Source organism: Pleurodeles waltl, chromosome 10 (assembly GCF_031143425.1).
Source record: "Pleurodeles waltl isolate 20211129_DDA chromosome 10, aPleWal1.hap1.20221129, whole genome shotgun sequence".
Classification (NCBI taxonomy): Eukaryota; Metazoa; Chordata; class Amphibia; order Caudata; family Salamandridae; genus Pleurodeles; species Pleurodeles waltl.
This window is the reverse complement of record NC_090449.1, coordinates 1,071,217,497-1,071,236,900: the sequence shown is the minus strand read 5'-3', so window position 1 is coordinate 1,071,236,900 and position 19,404 is coordinate 1,071,217,497. Positions and strand designations below refer to the sequence as shown.

The 19,404-nt window shown below is 49.0% G+C and overlaps 1 protein-coding gene across 6 annotated transcripts in view; it reads right to left on the bottom strand.

The window, feature by feature from the left end:
• Window positions 1-19,404, bottom strand: part of LOC138262254 (uncharacterized) — a 265,547-nt gene that overhangs the window by 83,719 nt on the left and 162,424 nt on the right. For all 6 annotated transcript variants that reach the window (XM_069212117.1, XM_069212120.1, XM_069212122.1 and 3 more), the window contains 2 exons: window positions 16,171-18,726; window positions 3,367-3,444 (listed from right to left, as the gene is read on the bottom strand). In XM_069212117.1, coding sequence (XP_069068218.1) covers window positions 3,367-3,444; window positions 16,171-18,726 — 2,634 coding nt within the window. The remainder of the gene's footprint in view (window positions 1-3,366; window positions 3,445-16,170; window positions 18,727-19,404) is intronic.

Genomic DNA, 19,404 nt, shown 5'->3' with positions numbered 1-19,404 from the left:
AGCGGTAGAAGGGTTCATGACTAGCAGTAAGAATGCCCATGACCAGCAGCACGGATGCCCATGACCAACATAAGAATGCCCATGACCAACAGTAAGAATGCCCATGACCATCAGTAAGAATGCCCATGACCAGCGTAAGAACATTCATGACCAGCAGTAAGAACACCCATGATCGGCAGTGAGAATGCCTATGAACAGTGGTAAGAATACCCATGACCAGAAATAAGAACGTCCATGATCGGCGGTAAGAATGCCCAAGACCAGCAGTAGGAACACACATGACCAGCATTAAAAACGCCCATGACCAGCGATAAGAATGCCTATGACCAGCAGTAAGAATGCCCATGACCAGATTAAGAACGCCTATGACCAGCGGTAAGAAGGCCCATTACCAGCAGAAAGAATGCCGTTGACCTGTGGTAAGAACACCCATGACCAGCAGTAAGAAGGCCCATTACCAGTTATTAGAACACCCAAGATCAGCAATATGAATGCCCATGACCAGCAGTAAGAATGCCCATGACCAGCAGTGAGAAAGCCCATGACCAGCAGTAAGGACTTCTATGACCAGCAGTAAAGTCTCCCATGACCAGCAGTAAGAACGCCCATGACCAGCAGTAAGAACGCCCATGACAAGCAGGAAGAACGCCCATGACTAGCGGTAAGAAGGCCCATGACCAGCAGTAAGAATACCCATTATCAGTGATAAGAATGCCCATGACCAACAGTAAGAAGGCCCATGACCACCGGTAAGAAGGCCCATGGCCAGCAGTAAAAACGCCCATGATCAGTGATAAGAATGCCCATGACCAGCGGAAAAAAAGCCCATGACCAGCAGTTAGAACACCCAAGACCAGCAGTAAGAACGCCCATGAACAGCAGCAAGAACGCCCATGACCAGCAGTAAGAACGCCCATGACAAGCAGGAAGAACGCCCATGACTAGCGGTAAGAAGGCCCAAGCCCAGCAGTAAAAACGCCCATGATCAGTGATAAGAATGCCCATGACCAGCGGAAAAAAAGCCCATGACCAGCAGTTAGAACACCCAAGACCAGCAGTAAGAACGCCCATGAACAGCAGCAAGAACGCCCATGACCAGCAGTAAGAACGCCCATGACAAGCAGGAAGAACGCCCATGACTAGCGGTAAGAAGGCCCAAGCCCAGCAGTAAGAATACCCATGATCAGTGATAAGAACGCCCATGACCAACAGTAAGAAGGCCCATGACCACCGATAAGAAGGCCCATGACCAGCAGTAAAAACGCCTATGATCAGTTGTAAGAATGCCCATGACCTGCAGTAAGAATGCTCATGACCGGTGGCAAGAACACCCATGAACAGCAGTAAGAACGCCCATGATCATCAGTAAGAACACCCATGAACAGCAGTAAGAACTCCCATGACCAGCACCATGGACCCCTATGACCAGCAGTTAGAACGCCCATGATCAGCAGTAAGAATGCCCCTGACCAGCAGTAAGAATGCCCATGATCAGCAGTAAGAACGCTCATAGCCAGCGGTAAGAATGCCCATGACCAGCAATAAGAACGCCCTTGACCAGAGGTAAGAATGCCATGACCAGCTGTAAGAATGCCCACAACCAGCAATAAGGACACCAATGACCAGCAGTAAGAAAGTCCTTGACCGACGGTAAGAATGCCTATGACCAGCAGTAAGAATGCCCATGACCAGCAGTAAGAACGTCCATAACCAGCAGTGAGAATGCCCATGACCAGCAGTGAGAATTCCGATGACCAGTAGTAAGAATGCCCATTACCAGCAGTAAGAATGCCCATGACCAGCAGTAAAAATTGCCATGACCAGCAGTAAGAACGCCCATGATCAGTGATATGTAAGCCCATGGACAGCTGCAAGAACATCTTTGGTCAGCTAGCTTGGCATCAGAGACCCTGTAGGTAGGAGTAGAGATGCAAGAGTCACTAGTAGGGACACTAGGTCCCGGGGTATTGATGCTTCCATCAGCAGTAGAGATGGCCAAGGTTGGTGGTAGGGACGCCAGAATCAATTACAGCAGTGTTGATAGAATAGGCGTGAGGTTCAGTGTTAAAGATGCCCAGGATCAGAGTTAGCAATGCTCCGGCCAACACTAGAGATGAGATGCTAGAGTTGGCACTAGAGACAGCTAATTTTGGGGAAGAGACATCAGAGTCAAAAGGAGAGGTACTGAGCTCTGCATTAGAGATGCCCAGGATTAGGAGAAGAGACACTAGTCAGTGACTGAGATTCCCCGGGTCGGTAGTAGAAATACCAGAGTTAATGGTAGAGACAGTAGAGTCAATGTTAGAGCGACTCCGGAATGTCTATGGCAAGGCCCAGTGTGGGCAGTAGATTTGTCATGAGTCAGTAGTAGTCACTCAGTGTCAGGTGGAAACATGCCCATGAATGACCACAGAGACTCCCATTGTGAGCAGTAGAGATGTCGGAAGTAAGAAGCAGACACCCAGTGTCAACAGTAGAGATTCTCAGGTATGACCGTTGACATGCCCAACGTGGGCAGTAGAGATGCTCTTGGTCAGGAGAAGACACACAGGGTCAGCGGTAGTGATGTCCAGGAATGACCATAGGATCTTCCAATGTGGGTGGCAGAGATGCTCTGGGTCTGTAGATGATACTGAGGGTCAGCAGTATAGCTGCCTTGCAATGACCATAGAGAGACCCAATGTATTAGACACCCAGGAGTGACTCCAGTTATACCCAATGTGGGCAGTAGAGATGCCCTGGGTAAGTAGTAGACACCCAGGTTCAGTGGCAGAGAGTCTGGAATGACCATAGAGACTCCCAATGTGGGCAGTAGAGATGCACTTGGTCAGTAGTAAAGGTACCCTGCAAAGACCATAGAGAATCCTAATGTGGGCAGTAGAGATGCCCTTGGTCAGTAGTAAGGGTACCCAGCAATGACCATAGAGACTTATTTGGGCAGTAGAGGTGGAGGGAGTAAGTAGTAGACACTCAGGGTCAGCAGTGGAGATTCTCATAAATTACTATAGAGATGGCCAATGTGGGCAGTAGAGATGCCCTGGGTCAGTAGTAGACACACATGGTCAGCACTAAAGATTCTAAGGAATGACTGTTGACATGCCCAATGTGGGTACTAGAGATGGTCTGGGTCAGTAGTTGACATACAGGGTGAGTGTTAGAGATGTCCAGGAATGACCACAGAGACTCTCAAGGTAGGCAGAAGAGATGTCCTGGGTCAGTCAGTAGTAAGTACCCAGTAATGAAAACAGTGTCTTCCAATGTGGGCAGTAGAGATGCCCTGGGTCACTAGTAGACACCCAGGGTCAGCGGCTGAGACTCCCAGTGATGGTGGTAGAAACCCCTTTCCCCCAAGGGCGCTTGACTCACCTCCTCTCCACTGTGGTGGTGGCTGGCTCCAGGTCGGTCCAGGAGATGAGCTCCGGTTCCTTCTCTGCTGGTTTTCCACTAGAAGAGAAAGATGAAGAGTTGAGTGGAGTGTGAGGGTGGAGTTCACCTTGGGTGACCCTGCACCCTATTCCCAACACATACAAGTAATCCTTTGTGATCCCTGTGGCAAGTGTCTAACCTTGGTCCTTGGTGGCAGAGGCGGGTGGGTGATGGGGTGTGATAAGGATGAGAGGCAGGCAGAACTTGGAAGGGAGGGTGACAGGGATGGGAGAGTGAAAAGGAAGGGATGGCTGATAAGGAACATGTGTGTTACAGTAAACCAGAGGGTGACAGGGAAGGGAAGGCTGGTAAGGAATGGGTGTGTTACAGTAAACCAGAGGGTGACAGGGAGTGAAACGCTGATAAGGAACAGGCGTGTTACAGTAAACCAGCGGGTGACAGGGAAGTGCAGGGTGACTGGATTGGGAAGGGGGGAGGTATGTGGGTGTGAGACAGGACCTGAGATGCTGACAGGGAGTGGTTGGAACAGAGGGATGGTAAGTATTACAGTATATGGAAGGGTGACAGGGACGAGAAGACTGATACGAAAGGGTCCCATGGAAGGCTGATACGGAACAGGGGCATATTTACAGGCCCATTGCACCGCCAATGTGCCACTTTTTGTGGTGCACCTGTGGCACATAATGCAGACCCATACCTACGTGGCCACGCAAGGCCTTTTTGCATGGCTATTCATGGCCTCGTAGATATGGTGTGAGGCAACGAAGCACAAGCCGCTGTGTTGCCTTACCCTGCTTCAGGGTGGCGTTCCATGGGCACTGCGGATGGTGTATCCACGCAACACCCATGGGTTTTGACACATTCCCAGATTTACAAGGATCCGTAAACTGAGAATGAATCAAAACTGTACGCCTCCCCAGAGCAGTTTCAACAAGGACAAATATCTTTATTTCGCTGTAATGGGGGTTTCTACCACTTCTTTTTTGCAATTTGACACACAGCACCATCAAGGATATGGCAAACCTATTTTGTTTTTTATTTTCAAAAAGAAAATCCCAAACCAGAGGTAAGACATTGTGGACTCAGTGCCACCTCTCCTCCTGCAGTGAAGGGCCTCTGAGGCCCTCCAGGTTATGAGTACTGGGGAGGGGCAGGGAGCCCTACCTGCTCTCCTCTGGCTTCAGGGTGGCTTTGGCTTTGGCTTTGGCATCGCTGCAGGGGACCGGGGGGGGGGCACTTCTAGCAGACCCTGAGCTAATGAAAACACAAAGATCACACACTTTAGGAGTCAGGTCATCGACCCCTCAGGGTTGTTTACAAATGTGTGCCTGGATGATGGCATGGCGCAAAGTGACAGAAAGGGTTGCATTAATTTAATCTAAAGGCCCATGGGGGGGGCACAATTGTGTGCAGTGCCACACGGGCACCTGTGTGGTACTTGATAATTTAGGGCCACGTGTTATCATGACAAGCACTGGAAATGCCAATAAGTCTGGTTTTTAATTTTGTACTGTTTATAGAAACTCAGAGTACATTAACTCTATTGTAGAACAGTTGTATTTTCTTGTACATTATATTCCAATTGCCAAAGATTTATAGATGCAATCATGTATGAAAGATGCAGCTGCACTACAGAACCAAATCGTTCTTGAGTCTACTGGGGGCATAGATGTTCCTTTTTAGGTCTCGCCTAAGACATACACTGTCAGTTGCGAGACATATTGTTATCCTATAAGGGGCTTAGAGCTCGCCCCTCGTTTACAGTAGGTTGGCTCCATTGTCACTCTTATTTACTTGCTTCTTATTCATCAGCTTCCTTAGGTTTCCTTCCTCTTCTTGTGTTTGTCCCTCACCTGAAGCATGGACCCATTACTTGTGTCTTTCCACTGCTCCCCCTAGAGAGAGCTTGTTTTCTAGCTGTCTCCCTTGTATTCTTCTCCCCTCTCTTTGTGCCTTTTTCTTACCCCCTTAGTTACTGTTCTTGCTTCCTCCCCTCCCACCTCCCTGCCCGTTCTTGCTTCTGCATCACTTCCTTATGCCTGTGCTCTCAAAGCCCCACTTCAACACCCTCCTTTGTCTGTTTGCTTCCTCAGCCTCTCTCGCCCACTCTCACGGGTGTGTTTACCATCCTCGCCCGCCATCGGTTGTCTGTGTGCTTTTCCAGCTCAGCCCGCCCACCCACTTTTGTCTGTTGTCTGTGTGTTTCTTTAGCCCTGAGTGCCCACCCTCCATTGTCCATGTGCTTCTCCAATCCCTACCCACCCTCCAATGTCAGCTTGCTTCCTCAATCCTTCCAGCCCACCTCCATTGTCCATGTGCCTTCCCAATCCCTCCAGCCCACCATCCATTGTCCATGTGCTTCCTCAATCCCTCCAGCCCACCTCCATTGTCCATGTGCTTCCCCAACCCCTCCAGCCCACCTCTATTGTCCATGTGCTTCCCCACTCACTCCAGCCCACCTCCATTGTCCATGTGCCTCCCCAATCCCTCCAGCCCATCTCCATTGTCCATGTGCTTCCCCAATCCCTCCAGCCCACCTCCATTGTCCATGGGCTTTCCCAATCCCTCCAGCCCACCTCCATTGTCCATGTGCCTCCCCAATCCCTCCAGCCCACAGTCCATTGTCCATGTGCCTCTCCAATCCCTCCAGCCCACCTCCATTGTCCATGTGCCTCCCCAATTCCTCCAGCCCACCGTCCATTGTCCATGTGCCTCCCCCATCCCTCCAGCCCACCTCCTTTGTCCACGTGCCTCCCCAATCCCTCCAGACCACCTCCGTTGTCCACGTGCCTCCCCAATCCCTCCAGACCACCTCCATTGTCAATGTGCTTCCCCAATCCCTCCAGCCCACCCTTAATTGCCCATGTGCCTCCCCATCCCTCCAGCCCACCTCCATTGTCCATGTGCCTCCCCCCAATCCCTCCAGCCCACCGTCCATGGTCCATGTGCCTCCCCAATCCCTCTAGCCCGCCGTCCATTGTCCATGTGCTTCCCCAATCCCTCCAGCCCTCCTCCATTGTCCATGTGCCTCTCCAATCCCTCCAACCCACCTCCATTGTCCATGTGCCTCCCCAATCCCTCCAACCCACCATCCATTGTCCATGTGCCTCCCCAATTCCTCCAGCCCGCCATCCATTGTCCATGTGCCTCCCCAATCGCTCCAGCCCACCTCCATTGTCCATGTGCTTCCCCAATCCCTCCAGCCCACCTCCAACCCCCCAGTCCATTGTCCATGTGCCTCCGCAATCCCTCCAACCCACCATCCATTGTCCATGTGCCTCCCCAATCCCTCCAGCCCACCTCCATTGTCCATGTGCTTTCCCATCCCTCCAGCCCACCACCCATTGTCCATGTGCCTTCCCAATCCCTCCAGCCCACCTCCATTGTCCATGTGCCTCCCTAATCCCTCCAGCCCACCATCCATTGTCCATGTGCTTTCCCAATCCCTCCAGCCCACCATCCATTGTCCATGTGCTTTCCCAATCCCTTCAGCCCACCTCCATTGTCCATGTGCCTCACCAATCCCTCCAGCTCACCATCCATTGTCCATGTGCTTTCCCAATCCCTCCAGCCCACCTCCATTGCCCATGTGCCTCCCCAATCCCTCCATCCCACCTCCATTGTCTATGTGCTTTCCCAATCCCTCCAGCCCACCTCCATTGTCCCAATCCCTCTAGCCCACCTCCATTGTCCATGTGCTTCTCCAATCCCTCCAGCCCACCTCCATTGTCCATGTGCCTCCCCAATCCCTCCAGCCCACCTCCATTGTCCATGTGCCTCTCCAATCCCTCCAGCCCACCTCCATTGTCCATGTGCTTCCTCAATCCCTCCAGCCCACCTCCATTGTCCATGTGCTTCCCCAATCCCTCCAGCCCACCTCCATTGTCCATGTGCTTCTCCAATCCCTCCAGCCCACCTCCATTGTCCATGTGCCTCCCCAATCCCTCCAGCCCACCACCATTGTCCATGTGCCTCTCCAATCCCTCCAGCCCACCTCCATTGTCCATGTGCTTCCTCAATCCCTCCAGCCCACCTCCATTGTCCATGTGCCTCCCCAACCCCTCCAGCCCACCTCCATTGTCCATGTGCTTCCCCAATCCCTCCAGACCATTGTCAGCTTGCTTCCCCAATCACGCCAGCCCACCTCCATTGTCAGCTTGCTTCCCCAGCCCCTCTCACCCACCCTGGGTGCCGTAGCGCTGACTGTATCAAAGCACTTTATTTCAAAATTATTTTAGCCATGCTGAGCAGCACGATTCAAAACCATTCTTAATCCTTTAACGATGACTTTAGAGTTTGTTTTTTATGTTATCACATTTGTTGAGATGTCAAATGTCAGTCTAGTCTTCTGACAACTTAGTGCTTATTCTTCTAACACAGAGACTGCTGTTTGTTTTTATTTTTTATACTGAAAAGTACGAAAATGTTGTAAACTTAACTAAATGACAATCATGCTGGTGTGACATAAAACATACAAAAATGTAAATGTCTATAAATGATCTGTACAAATACCTCAAAATAAATAAACAGGAAACCACAAATAATGTGCTATTTTGATAATTCTGAAGGCTGATGAAAACAATGATTTGACTCGAACCACAACAAACCCAGACACGTTAGTTGGTGATGCACAAATCCAACATTCTCTGTCTCCCAGTATACACACGTTACTGTTTGTGCACATATAGTTGTGTTGGTAATAGTGCACGTCAGTGGAATGTAATGGCGTTTCAGTGTCAGACCTGCTGGTGTAAATGACAGTGCACTACCCCCCCCCCCTTGCTTTAGTAATATGTTTGTGAGGGTCTGCTCCTTAGTGCAAGGCCAGCTACACACCACACCCTGCCAGCCCTCCCGCTGAGTGGGCGGGGCTCGTTTGTTGTACGTGTTATTTGTGTGACGCTTGGACTTTTCACAATCCCTGTGACTTCAGTGATGTGACATTGGTGCCAGCAGCACCCCCCTCCTCCCCGCGCTATATATTGTTTCAGCGCCTCTGCAAGCACATGGCAGACCTGTGGCGCAGGGCAGTATGTGCACCCACAATCTCCCTAGGGCACAGTTACACTGAGGACTGGGGCAGGCCCCACAATCAAAGTTCCATCTGCTTTTAACAGTAAAATAAACGTTGGGGAAGATCAACCCCCATCAGGGACATCTTAAGGAATTTGAGGGCCCTGGGCCACCTGTATTTTGGGGGCCCCTGTTTAGAAAAGCTTTGAATTTATGATCCAGTTTCAGCTCTTTCATGCCCCCTTGGGCCAGGTGACCGACAGTGCACTCATCCAAATTCTAATGTGTTTCCATCTAATATTCAGGGTTAGTGATGCGAGTTTTCAATATTGTAACACAGCAGCTGCTCACTAATATTACTGCAAATAATCTCTGGGAGGCCCTTCCATTTCTCATATGTGAGGTGCTGTTTTGATTTAAAAGGCACTTTTTATGGATGTTACCTGAAACATAAACACAACATTTCTCTGCAACATGCCTGCGATAGACTTACACGTCACCCACATTAACATTAAATGAAAGGACTACAGTATTTAAAACAATCAGTTTAAGAGTCACACAAGGCCATCTGGGCAGGACACTCTGCAGAACAGAGCTGCCTCCATCAGGGGCCCTTGAAAGGCCGGGGTCCCGGGCCAGAGCGCACTTTGCCCAGGGCCTTATAACGTCTCGGACCCCCTTAGTGTCCGAAGTAGGTCCGCATTATCAGGCGCGCGCAGAAACCCTGGCATTTAATATCAGCACATTTAGTGTTACTGGTGGGTCCTGGGAATTTGGGAGGGGAGAGGGGGGTCACGCTTGTCCAAGTAGGTACCACAATCCTAGTCAAGGTAACTCACACACAATCCAAATTATCCTGTGCCCAGACCTCTAGTAGCTTGGCAAGGAGCAGTCAAACTTAACTTAGAAGGCAATGTGTAAAGTATTTGTGCAGTAAATCATACAGTAACACAATGAAAACACCACAAAAATACACCAGACACATAGATAATATTTATCTGAATAAAATACTGTTGAAATAATGACAATCCAATGTACACAAGCAAAGTTATGAGTTTGTAAAGATTAAATCCAATGAAAGTGTCTAGAAAACACAATAGCTCCAATTGGGCTATCACGGCATCATTGACAGAGTCATTCCCAACAATCCAACACTACCGGTGCTGGTCATGGAGTCACACGGACCCCCAGGTACAGTAAGATTTGAAAAAGAAGAACAAGGACGTCACACGGAGTCAGAAAGAGGCGTCGATTGAGTCGGTGTGGAGTCAGTGCCTTACGGCTTCCAAGGAAAGAGGCGTCGGTTCCGCACCATGAGGCAGGTGGAGGTGAGGCGTAGATTCCATCCAGATGCAGGGGGAAAGGATGCGTCATCGTCTGCGATGCGTCGATTCCTTGTGAACCGGCGGGGTCGCTGGTTCCGGTCCATCAGGACATGATATGCCGACTTTGCAGTGTCACAAGGAACCTGACTGACGTCAGCGGAGTCAAGGCAAAGTCCGACTTGCGTTGCAACCTTCGTCGTTGCCTGCAGCGAGGTCCATGGAGCGGGAGCAGGCTGCGGCGTTGCTGGCGTCGCTGTAGTTGTTCCAGAGTCGCTGGAGTCGGGTACTAGCAAAAAGCTAGTAGTTGAAGTTTTTGCTGTCCCTGGGGCTTCAGAAAAAGGAGGCAAGCTTAAGCCAAGCACTTGGAGAGCACTTTGGGGGAAGGCAGAGTCCTTCCAGCACAGTCAGAGGCCAGCAAGGCAGTAGGGCAAGAGCAGGGCAGCAGTCCTCTGCAGCAAAGCAGTCCAGAGAGTCCTTTGGGCAGCCTGGCAGGTCTTCTGACAGAGTGCAGGTGCAGGTCCAGAAGTGTCTGAGTTGGTGGGGTCAGAGACCCAGTTTATATACCCAAAATGCCTTTGAAGTGGGGGAGAGTTCAAAGAGTGGTTTTGAAGTGAACGTTCCCCTTTCAGCCCACTCAAAAAGTGTATGAGGGCTGTCCTAATGCTAGTCTATGAAGGGAGCAGGCCTCACAGTAGTGGAAAACGAATTTAGGAGTATTCACTACCAGGACATATGAAACACATATGTACATGTCCTGTCTTTTACCTATATAGCACCCTGACCTATGTGTTAACTAGGGCTTACCTTCGGGGTGACTTATATTTAGAAAAAAGGAGGTTTAAGGCTTGGCAAGTACTTTTAAATGCCAAGTCGAAGTGGCAGTGAAACTGCACACACAGGCCTTGCAATGGCAGGCCTGAGACATAGTGAAGGGGCTACTTATGTGGGTGGCACAACCAGTGCTGCAGGCCCACTAGTAGCATTTAATTTACAGGCCCAGGGCACATGTAGTGCACTTTACTAGGGACTTATAAGTAAATCAAATATTCCATTTGGGGATTAACCAATGTTACCATGTCTAAGGGAGAGAGCATATGCACTCTTGCCCTGGTTAGCAGTGGTAATGTGCACAGAGTCCTAAAACCAGCAAAAACAGGTCAGAAACGTGGAGGGCGGCAGGCAAAACGTTGGGGGATGACCACCTAAGGCTGTCAGGTGTAACAGTTCTGATGTCCAAGATCCACTAATATCCCATATCCAGTGGGTTTCGATGCCATAACTCTTCTGTTCTTGCATAGCCAGGGTTTTAGGGCCCTGTCTACAGGGGTTGGATTCCAAACTCACAGATGCAAGGACTTAGTTCAAGGCACCATCACTGGGTAAGGACGTCCAAGTTAATTGCAGCCCCACACAACCCACTGAGCATTCCTACGCTGTGGTACTTGTGATTTCTGTTAGGGATGCAGTGGTAATTCAACCCCAGTTTCATTCTTAGAATAGCACTGTAGGAAGTTGGCTCTGTATGTGCTATTTCAAAGTAAGGAATAGCATGCACAGAGTCCAAGGGTTCCCCTTAGAGGTAAAATAGTGGTAAAAATAGATAATACTAATGCTCTATTTTGTGGTAGTGTGGTCGAGCAGTAGGCTTATCCAAGGAGTAGTGTTAAGCATTTGTTGTACATACACATAGACAATAAATGAGGTACACACACTCAGAGACAAATCCAGCCAATAGGTTTTGTTATAGAAAAATATCTTTCCTTAGTTTATTTTAAGAACCACAGGTTCAAATTTAACATGTAATATCTTGTTTGAAAGGTATTGCAGGTAAGTACATTAGGAACTTTGAATCATTTCAATTGCATGTATACTTTTCAAGTTATTCACAAATAGCTACTTTAAAAGTGGACACAGTGTAATTTTCACAGTTCCTGGGGGAGGTAAGTTTTTGTTAGTTTTACCAGGTAAGTAAGACACTTACAGGGTTCAGTTCTTGGTCCAAGGTAGCCCACCGTTGGGGGTTCAGAGCAACCCCAAAGTTACCACACCAGCAGCTCAGGGCCGGTCAGGTGCAGAGTTCAAAGTGGTGCCCAAAACGCATAGGCTATAATGGAGAGAAGGGGGTGCCCCGGTTCCGGTCTGCTTGCAGGTAAGTACCCGTGTCTTCGGAGGGCAGACCAGGGGGGTTTTGTAGGGCACCGGGGGGGACACAAGCCCACACAGAAATTTCACCCTCAGCGGCGCGGGGGCGGCCGGGTGCAGTGTTAGAACAAGCGTCGGGTTCGCAATGTAAGTCAATGAGAGATCAAGGGATCTCTTCAGCGCTGCAGGCAGGCAAGGGAGGGCTTCCTCGGGGAAACCTCCACTTGGGCAAGGGAGAGGGACTCCTGGGGGTCACTTCTGCAGTGAAAGTCCGGTCCTTCAGGTCCTGGGGCCTGCGGGTGCAGGGTCTTTTCCAGGCGTCGGGACTTAGGTTTCAGAGAGTCGCGGTCAGGGGAAGCCTCGGGATTCCCTCTGCAGGCGGCGCTGTGGGGGCTCAGGGGGGACAGGTTTTGGTACTCACAGTCGTAGAGTAGTCCGGGGGTCCTCCCTGAGGTGTTGGTTCTCCACCAGCCGAGTCGGGGTCGCCGGGTGCAGTGTTGCAAGTCTCACGCTTCTTGCGGGGAGTTGCAGGGTTCTTTAAAGCTGCTTCTTGAAACAAAGTTGCAGTCTTTTTGGAGCAGGTCCGCTGTCCTCGGGAGTTTCTTGTCGTCGTCGAAGCAGGGCAGTCCTCAGAGGATTCAGAGGTCGCTGGTCCCTTTGGAAGGCGTCGCTGGAGCAGAGTTCTTTGGAAGGCAGGAGACAGGCCGGTGAGTTTTTGGAGCCAAGGCAGTTGTTGTCTTCTGGTCTTCCTCTGCAGGGGTTTTCAGCTAGGCAGTCCTTCTTCTTGTTGTTGCAGGAATCTAATTTTCTAGGGTTCAGGGTAGCCCTTAAATACTAAATTTAAGGGCGTGTTTAGGTCTGGGGGGTTAGTAGCCAATGGCTACTAGCCCTGAGGGTGGGTACACCCTCTTTGTGCCTCCTCCCAAGGGGAGGGGGTCACAATCCTAACCCTATTGGGGGAATCCTCCATCTGCAAGATGGAGGATTTCTAAAAGTTAGAGTCACCTCAGCTCAGGACACCTTAGGGGCTGTCCTGACTGGCCAGTGACTCCTCCTTGTTATTCTCATTATCTCTCCTGGACTTGCCGCCAAAAGTGGGGGCTGGGTCCAGGAGGCGGGCATCTCCACTAGCTGGAGTGCCCTGGGGCATTGTAACACGAAGCTTGAGCCTTTGAAGCTCACTGCTAGGTGTTACAGTTCCTGCAGGGGGAGGTGTGAAGCACCTCCACCCAGAGCAGGCTTTGTTTCTGTCCTCAGAGAGCACAAAGGCTCTCACCGCATGAGGTCAGACACTCGTCTCTCAGCAGCAGGCTGGCACAGACCAGTCAGTCCTGCACTGAACAATTGGGTAAAATACAGGGGGTATCTCTAAGATGCCCTCTGTGTGCATTTTTTAATAAATCCAACACTGGCATCAGTGTGGGTTTATTATTCTGAGAAGTTTGATACTAAACTTCCCAGTATTCAGTGTAGCCATTATGGAGCTGTGGAGTTCGTTTTTGACAGACTCACAGCCCATATACTCTTATGGCTACCCTGCACTTACAATGTCTAAGGTTTTGCTTAGACACTGTAGGGGCACAGTGCTCATGCACATATGCCCTCACCTGTGGTATAGTGCACCCTGCCTTAGGGCTGTAAGGCCTACTAGAGGGGTGACTTACCTATGCCACAGGCAGTGGGAGGTTGGCATGGCACCCTGAGGGGAGTGCCATGTCTACTTAGTCATTTTCTCCCCATCAGCACACACAAGCTGGCAAGCAGTGTGTCTGTGCTGAGTGAGGGGTCCCTAGGGTGGCATAAGACATGCTGCAGCCCTTAGAGACCTTCCCTGGCATCAGGGCCCTTGGTACCAGGGGTACCAGTTACAAGGGACTTACCTAGGTGCCAGGGTTGTGCCAAGTGTGGAAACAATGGTACATTTTAGGTGAAAGAACACTGGTGCTGGGGCCTGGTTAGCAGGGTCCCAGCACACTTCTCAGTCAAGTCAGCATCAGTATCAGGCAAAATGTGGGGGGGTAACTGCAACAGGGAGCCATTTCTTTACAAGCACACACAAGCAAAGCACTGAGAGGGACGCTGTAGGCTTGGTTATGAGTATAGGAGCTATTTGTTGCACCTGGGAAATGATGATACCACAGGGTACGCTATTTATTGGGTGCGATAAATAGCACCTATTACAAGTTTCTGGGGAACAACGTGCAGATGTTGGTATTTAATGCACCAAACTCTGAATGATACTGTAAACACCAGATGCTCTTCCCCTGTTACATCTGGGCAGGTTTGACCTGCCGAAATGGAATGAAGGATGGGGTATTTGAAGCATCATATAACTATCGGATGTGTTTGATTGAACCCCTACACAAACTGGTATTTACACAGGGGTTGGAAAATACCAACCCACTTGTAATCATGCCATATATATTTAAAAGTGTTTATGTCAGAAAGTTTTATTCTGTTGCTTAGTACATGAATAATAAGCGCACAGAATATAATTAAAACATCACTGTGTATTTTGCTAGCTGTGAGAATACAATGAACATCTCTAATATGCATTTAGAATGTTCCTAGCAGCCTCTCACCCTAATGCTACTTCTACTATGCGCTACACTATGAGAGCATGGCATTTCTAACTTGCCTGTAGAGCTTATTGGGGTCCTCTGCACTGCATACCTGTTTCAAAGTGGATCAGCTGTGTTGATCAGACTTCAGCAGGGAGAGAGTGTTCCTTTAGAAGGAATACACACAGCAGCTGGGCTCAGCTCCTTCAGCATCCATCAGGACCTCTCGTGAAAATCTGGTGTGAAGGCCTCTCAGACACAATGGCCAATTCCAGGGGTTTATATAGAATATTGACTACTGGATGCAATATTAAGTGGGAATTTTTCCAAAATCCAAGATGCAACTGGCCCAAACCAGAGCGATGAAGAAATGTCAACTCAGACTACATGTTTACCTTCCATGTCTCCTGTTAAACCTTGAGGTTTAGATATTGAGTAGTTTGTGGCAGACTTGTGTTGCCTCATATTATAACTAACCATTTTTTAGATGAAATGACACTTTCACAAGTTCTGTAAAAGATAATGATTGCTGGATGATTGCTGGATGTGGACCACAGGCAGACAGGTTAACAACATTTTTAAAATTAGAGTCTGATTTTCAGAGTTCACACCACTATTTTGTCCTAATCAATGTGTTTTGACATCATAGCTCTAGTGTTCAATTACCATAAATGGGCCCTCATGCCTGGAAGCTAGTTTATTGTCATGTCCAGGTTCGGACAGCGTAAGAGCAGCGCTATGTTCTGACAAATGGGCTCTGAAGCTATAACGTGAGACTAGTGTTACATCCAGAAAAGTCTGAATGTATATCACCGTCACTATGTTATGCTGTGTTGCCAGATATTTGTGTAACACTTTACTGCAACATGCATGCCCTTGAATATGGAACGGTATATGACTTGATGAAAAAGCAACAGAAAGTAATTTAGGGCCAGATGTAGGAAAATCCAATTTTGCGACTTGCAAATTGCAAGTCTGACCGACTCGCAATTTGCAAGTCGCAAAATTGGATGCAGAATGGTGTCTCAGACACCTTCTGCGACTCACTATGGGGTCGCAAAGACCCACCTCATCGATATTCATGAGGTGGGTCGCAGTTTGCGCCCCCTTAGCGAGTCCCTGCACTCACAGGGATGGTGGCCTGCTGTAGTCAGCATACTTCCATGTCTGTGACTGCTTTATAAATAAAGACGTTTTTTTTCCATTTTGCATCCCGTTTTCCTTAAAGGGAAACGAGTTGCAAAATGAAAAGTAAACCGAAACCATTTGGTTTCGTTTTTTCAGAGTAGGCAGTGGTCCATAGGACCATAGGACCACTGCCTGCTCTGAAAAAATATTTTTGTCGACATTCACAAAGGGGAAGGGGTCCCATGGGGACCCCTTCCCTTTTGCGAATGAGTTACTACCAGTGTGACACTGGTGGTAACTGCGAGTTGGTTTGCTACCGCATTCACGGTCACAAAGCAACTCTGAATTGCAATGCGGTCGCAAATAGGAAGGGAACACCCCTTCCTATTTGCGAGTCGCATTCCCAAATTGCGAATCGGTACCGACTCGCAATTTGGGAATGAGCATTGCGTTCGGCCGTTTGCATGCCGCAAACTGCGATTTTTGCAGTTTGCGACATGCAAACGGCTTACTACATCTGGCCCCTAATGTCATATCTCACATATGATGTGAATACCAATGGGTAGTGCAGTGCAACAATTAGACACATAGCCTACAGCTTAGGTATGTCTTACCTCTCCTTCGTGCCGTAGGATGAGGTGGTCACACTGGTCCCAGGTATCGTTGAGCTATCTGGGATCTTACTGGTGATGGAGGAAGTTGTTCTGGTGCTGAGTGCTGGTGAACTATCAGCAGACCCCTTGATGATGGTGGTGCTGATATCACTAAGTTCAGGCCTTTCCAGGGTCTTCTTGGTGGAGTACATAGTGGTCGAATCTTCTCTGGCCGAAGGCCCTTCGGTTGTATCCCTTGTTGTGGTTGAGGTTGTGCTGGTGTTGGTCGACAGTACACGGTCATTAACTTTTCTAGAGAATGTAGGGCTGGCTCTGGGTCCTGCTTCTGGTAGGCTATCATAGCTACTCCGTGCAAAGGTGGTAGTAGATCTCTTGTCTGTTTCCGGTGACCCCGTCATGCTCTTCCTGCTGGAGGAGGGACTTGCACTGGTGGCTGTTCTTTCTGAACTCCCATATGTACTGTGAGCGCTTGGGTAGTCTGTTGTGTGCGCCAGCTCTGTTCCTTTGGAGGAGGAACCTGTCGTACCTCCACCTCGTGGAGGACTATCATAGCTCTTATTTGTCCCTATGGTGGTTGAACTTGTTTCTATTTCTGGTGTTCCTGTTGTGGTCTTCCTGGTGGAGTAGGTTGTCAAACTGATTTCATTCCCTGTTGATCCCTCCAGCGTCTTCCTGGTGGACGTTGGGCTGTTGTTGCTCTTCCAGGTGTACCTGTTTGTATTTGTTTCAGTCACAAAGGAGTTTTCTTGTGACTTCTTTTTCGTGGTTGTAGTTTCTGTGTTGCCGTCTGCTAGTGGTGAACTCTCATAGGCCTGGCTGGCAGAGGAAACGGTTGTCTTAGCATCCGTTTCAGTTTCTGGTGAGCTGCTGTATGTCCTCTTGGTGATTGAGGAGGTTGCATGAGTCTCTATCTCTGGTGAACGCTCATACGTCTTTTTGGTTATGGAGGTAGTTGTATCATCTGTTGCAAATGGGTCCTCTTTGGATTTCCGGATCAATGCGCTTGTTGTGTTTGTGTCTATGATTGCTGGACCCTCATAACTCTTTGTGGTTGTGAAGCTGGTTTTACTGGTGTCTGTGATTACATTTGTGCTGCTTACTGGAGAACTGTTGTAGGCCTTTCTGTTGATAGGGGATGCTGCCCTTGCGTTGGCCACTGGCGAGCTCTCATACGTCTTCCGGGTAGATGAAGGTACTGTGACAGAGTCTGTTAATGTTGAACTTTCTAGTTTCTTTGTGCTGCTGGTGGTGCTTGTAGTGGTGTTGTTTACTGGTGAACTCTCGTATGTCTTCCTGGCGGAGGACGGAGCTGTGCTGGTGTCTGTTAGTGTTGAACCTTCTAGTTTCTTTGTGCTGCTGGTGGTGCTTGTGTTGTTTACTGGTGAACTCTCATAGGTCTTCCTGGTGAAAGATGGAGCTGTGCTGGTGTCTTTTAGTGTTGAAGTTTCTAGTTTCTTTGTGCTGCTGGTGGTACTTGTGCTTGTGTTGTTTACTGGTGAACTCTCATAGGTCTTCCTGGTGAAAGATGGAGCTGTGCTGGTGTCTGTTAGTGTTGACGTTTCTAGTTTCTTTGTGCTGCTGGTGGTACTTGTGCTTGTGTTGTTTACTGGTGAACTCTCATAGGTCTTCCTGGTGAAAGATGGAGCTGTGCTGATGTCTGTTAGTGTTGAACTTTCTAGTTTCTTTGTGCTGCTGGTGGTGCTTGTGGTGTTGTTATTTACTGGTGAACTCTCGTAGGTCTTCCTGGTGAAAGATGGAGCTGTGCTGGTGTCTGTTAGTGTTGAACTTTCTAGTTTCTTTGTGCTGCTGGTGATACTTGTGCTTGTGTTGTTTACTGGTGAACTCTCGTATGTCTTTCTGGTGAAAGATGGAGCTGTGCTGGTGTCTGTTAGTGTTGAATTTTCTAGTTTCTTTGTGCTGCTGGTGGTGCTGGTGGTGGTGTTGTTTACTGGTGAACTCTCGTAATTCTTCCTGGTGAAGGATGGAGCTGTGCTGGTGTCTGTTAGTGTTGACCTTTCTAGTTTATTTGTGCTGCTGGTGGTACTTGTGCTTGTGTTGTTTACTGGTGAACTCTCGTATGTCTTTCTGGTGAAGGATGGAGCTGTGCTGGTGTCTGTTAGTGTTGAACTTTCTAGTTTCTTTGTGCTGCTGGTGGTGCTGGTGGTGGTGTTGTTTACTGGTGAACTCTCGTACGTCTTCCTGGTGAAGGATGGAGCTGTGCTGGTGTCTGTTAGTGTTGAATTTTCTAGTTTCTTTGTGCTGCTGGTGGTGCTGGTGGTGGTGTTGTTTACTGGTGAACTCTCGTACGTCTTCCTGGTGAAGGATGGAGCTGTGTTGGTGTCTGTTAGTGTTGAACTTTCTAGTTTCTTTGTGCTGCTGGTGGTGCTTGTGCTGGTGTTGTTTACTGGTGAACTCTCGCACGTCTTCATGGTGACAGAGGAACTTGTCCTGGTGACAGTCTGTGGTGAATCCACAGTGGTGATCTTCTGGATTGAGCTGGTTGACCTTGTGTCAGTTACTGATGAACTTTCAGAGGTTTTCTTGTGTTCGTCGCCGCTATGAAGAGAACAGAAAAACAACTTTTTAAGGGACATGGTTTTAGGAGCAGGACTGGGTTGACAAGACAAGGACCTGTGAAGACACCATATAATGAGGCAGGCAGTGTCCATCCTTAGGTTTACACCCAGGAGAAGGGCTCAGCAAGGCACCCCTGACTCCCACCAAGAGGTGAAGCACCTGCTGGCAAGGCGCGTCTAGAAGCTGGTGCCTCCACCCATGAAGGTTTCATGTCTAGTGGACTTGAATGGAATACCGTTCTTTTACAGGTGTGCATGGAGGGTTGGGGTATGTGTGAAGCACACCCTGGATTGGAGGCTCGAGAGAATGGATAAGGGAAAAGAATCCAATTATATGACCCCTCCAAATTTCAATAGAAATGTGACCATCAGCCAGGTGAGCCCATGTGACTGGCATAGTGTGTATTCCAATACACCAATGCAATAGGTCCTACAAGCAGACAATGCCCAGGAAGATGGAATGCCACTCAACCCTTGCTCCTCTGGCACTTTCGGAAGCCTTGGACACTGGTGGTTTAATATTTATGGATGAATTCATTCTTTGGCCTAGCATAGTGTCCAGACTAGAGTGAAAGGCCTCAGTTCAGAATGCTTCTAGGTCACAAGAAGCTCTAACCAGGTGAATTTACACCACTCTGTGGGCACTCGTGAGGGGTAG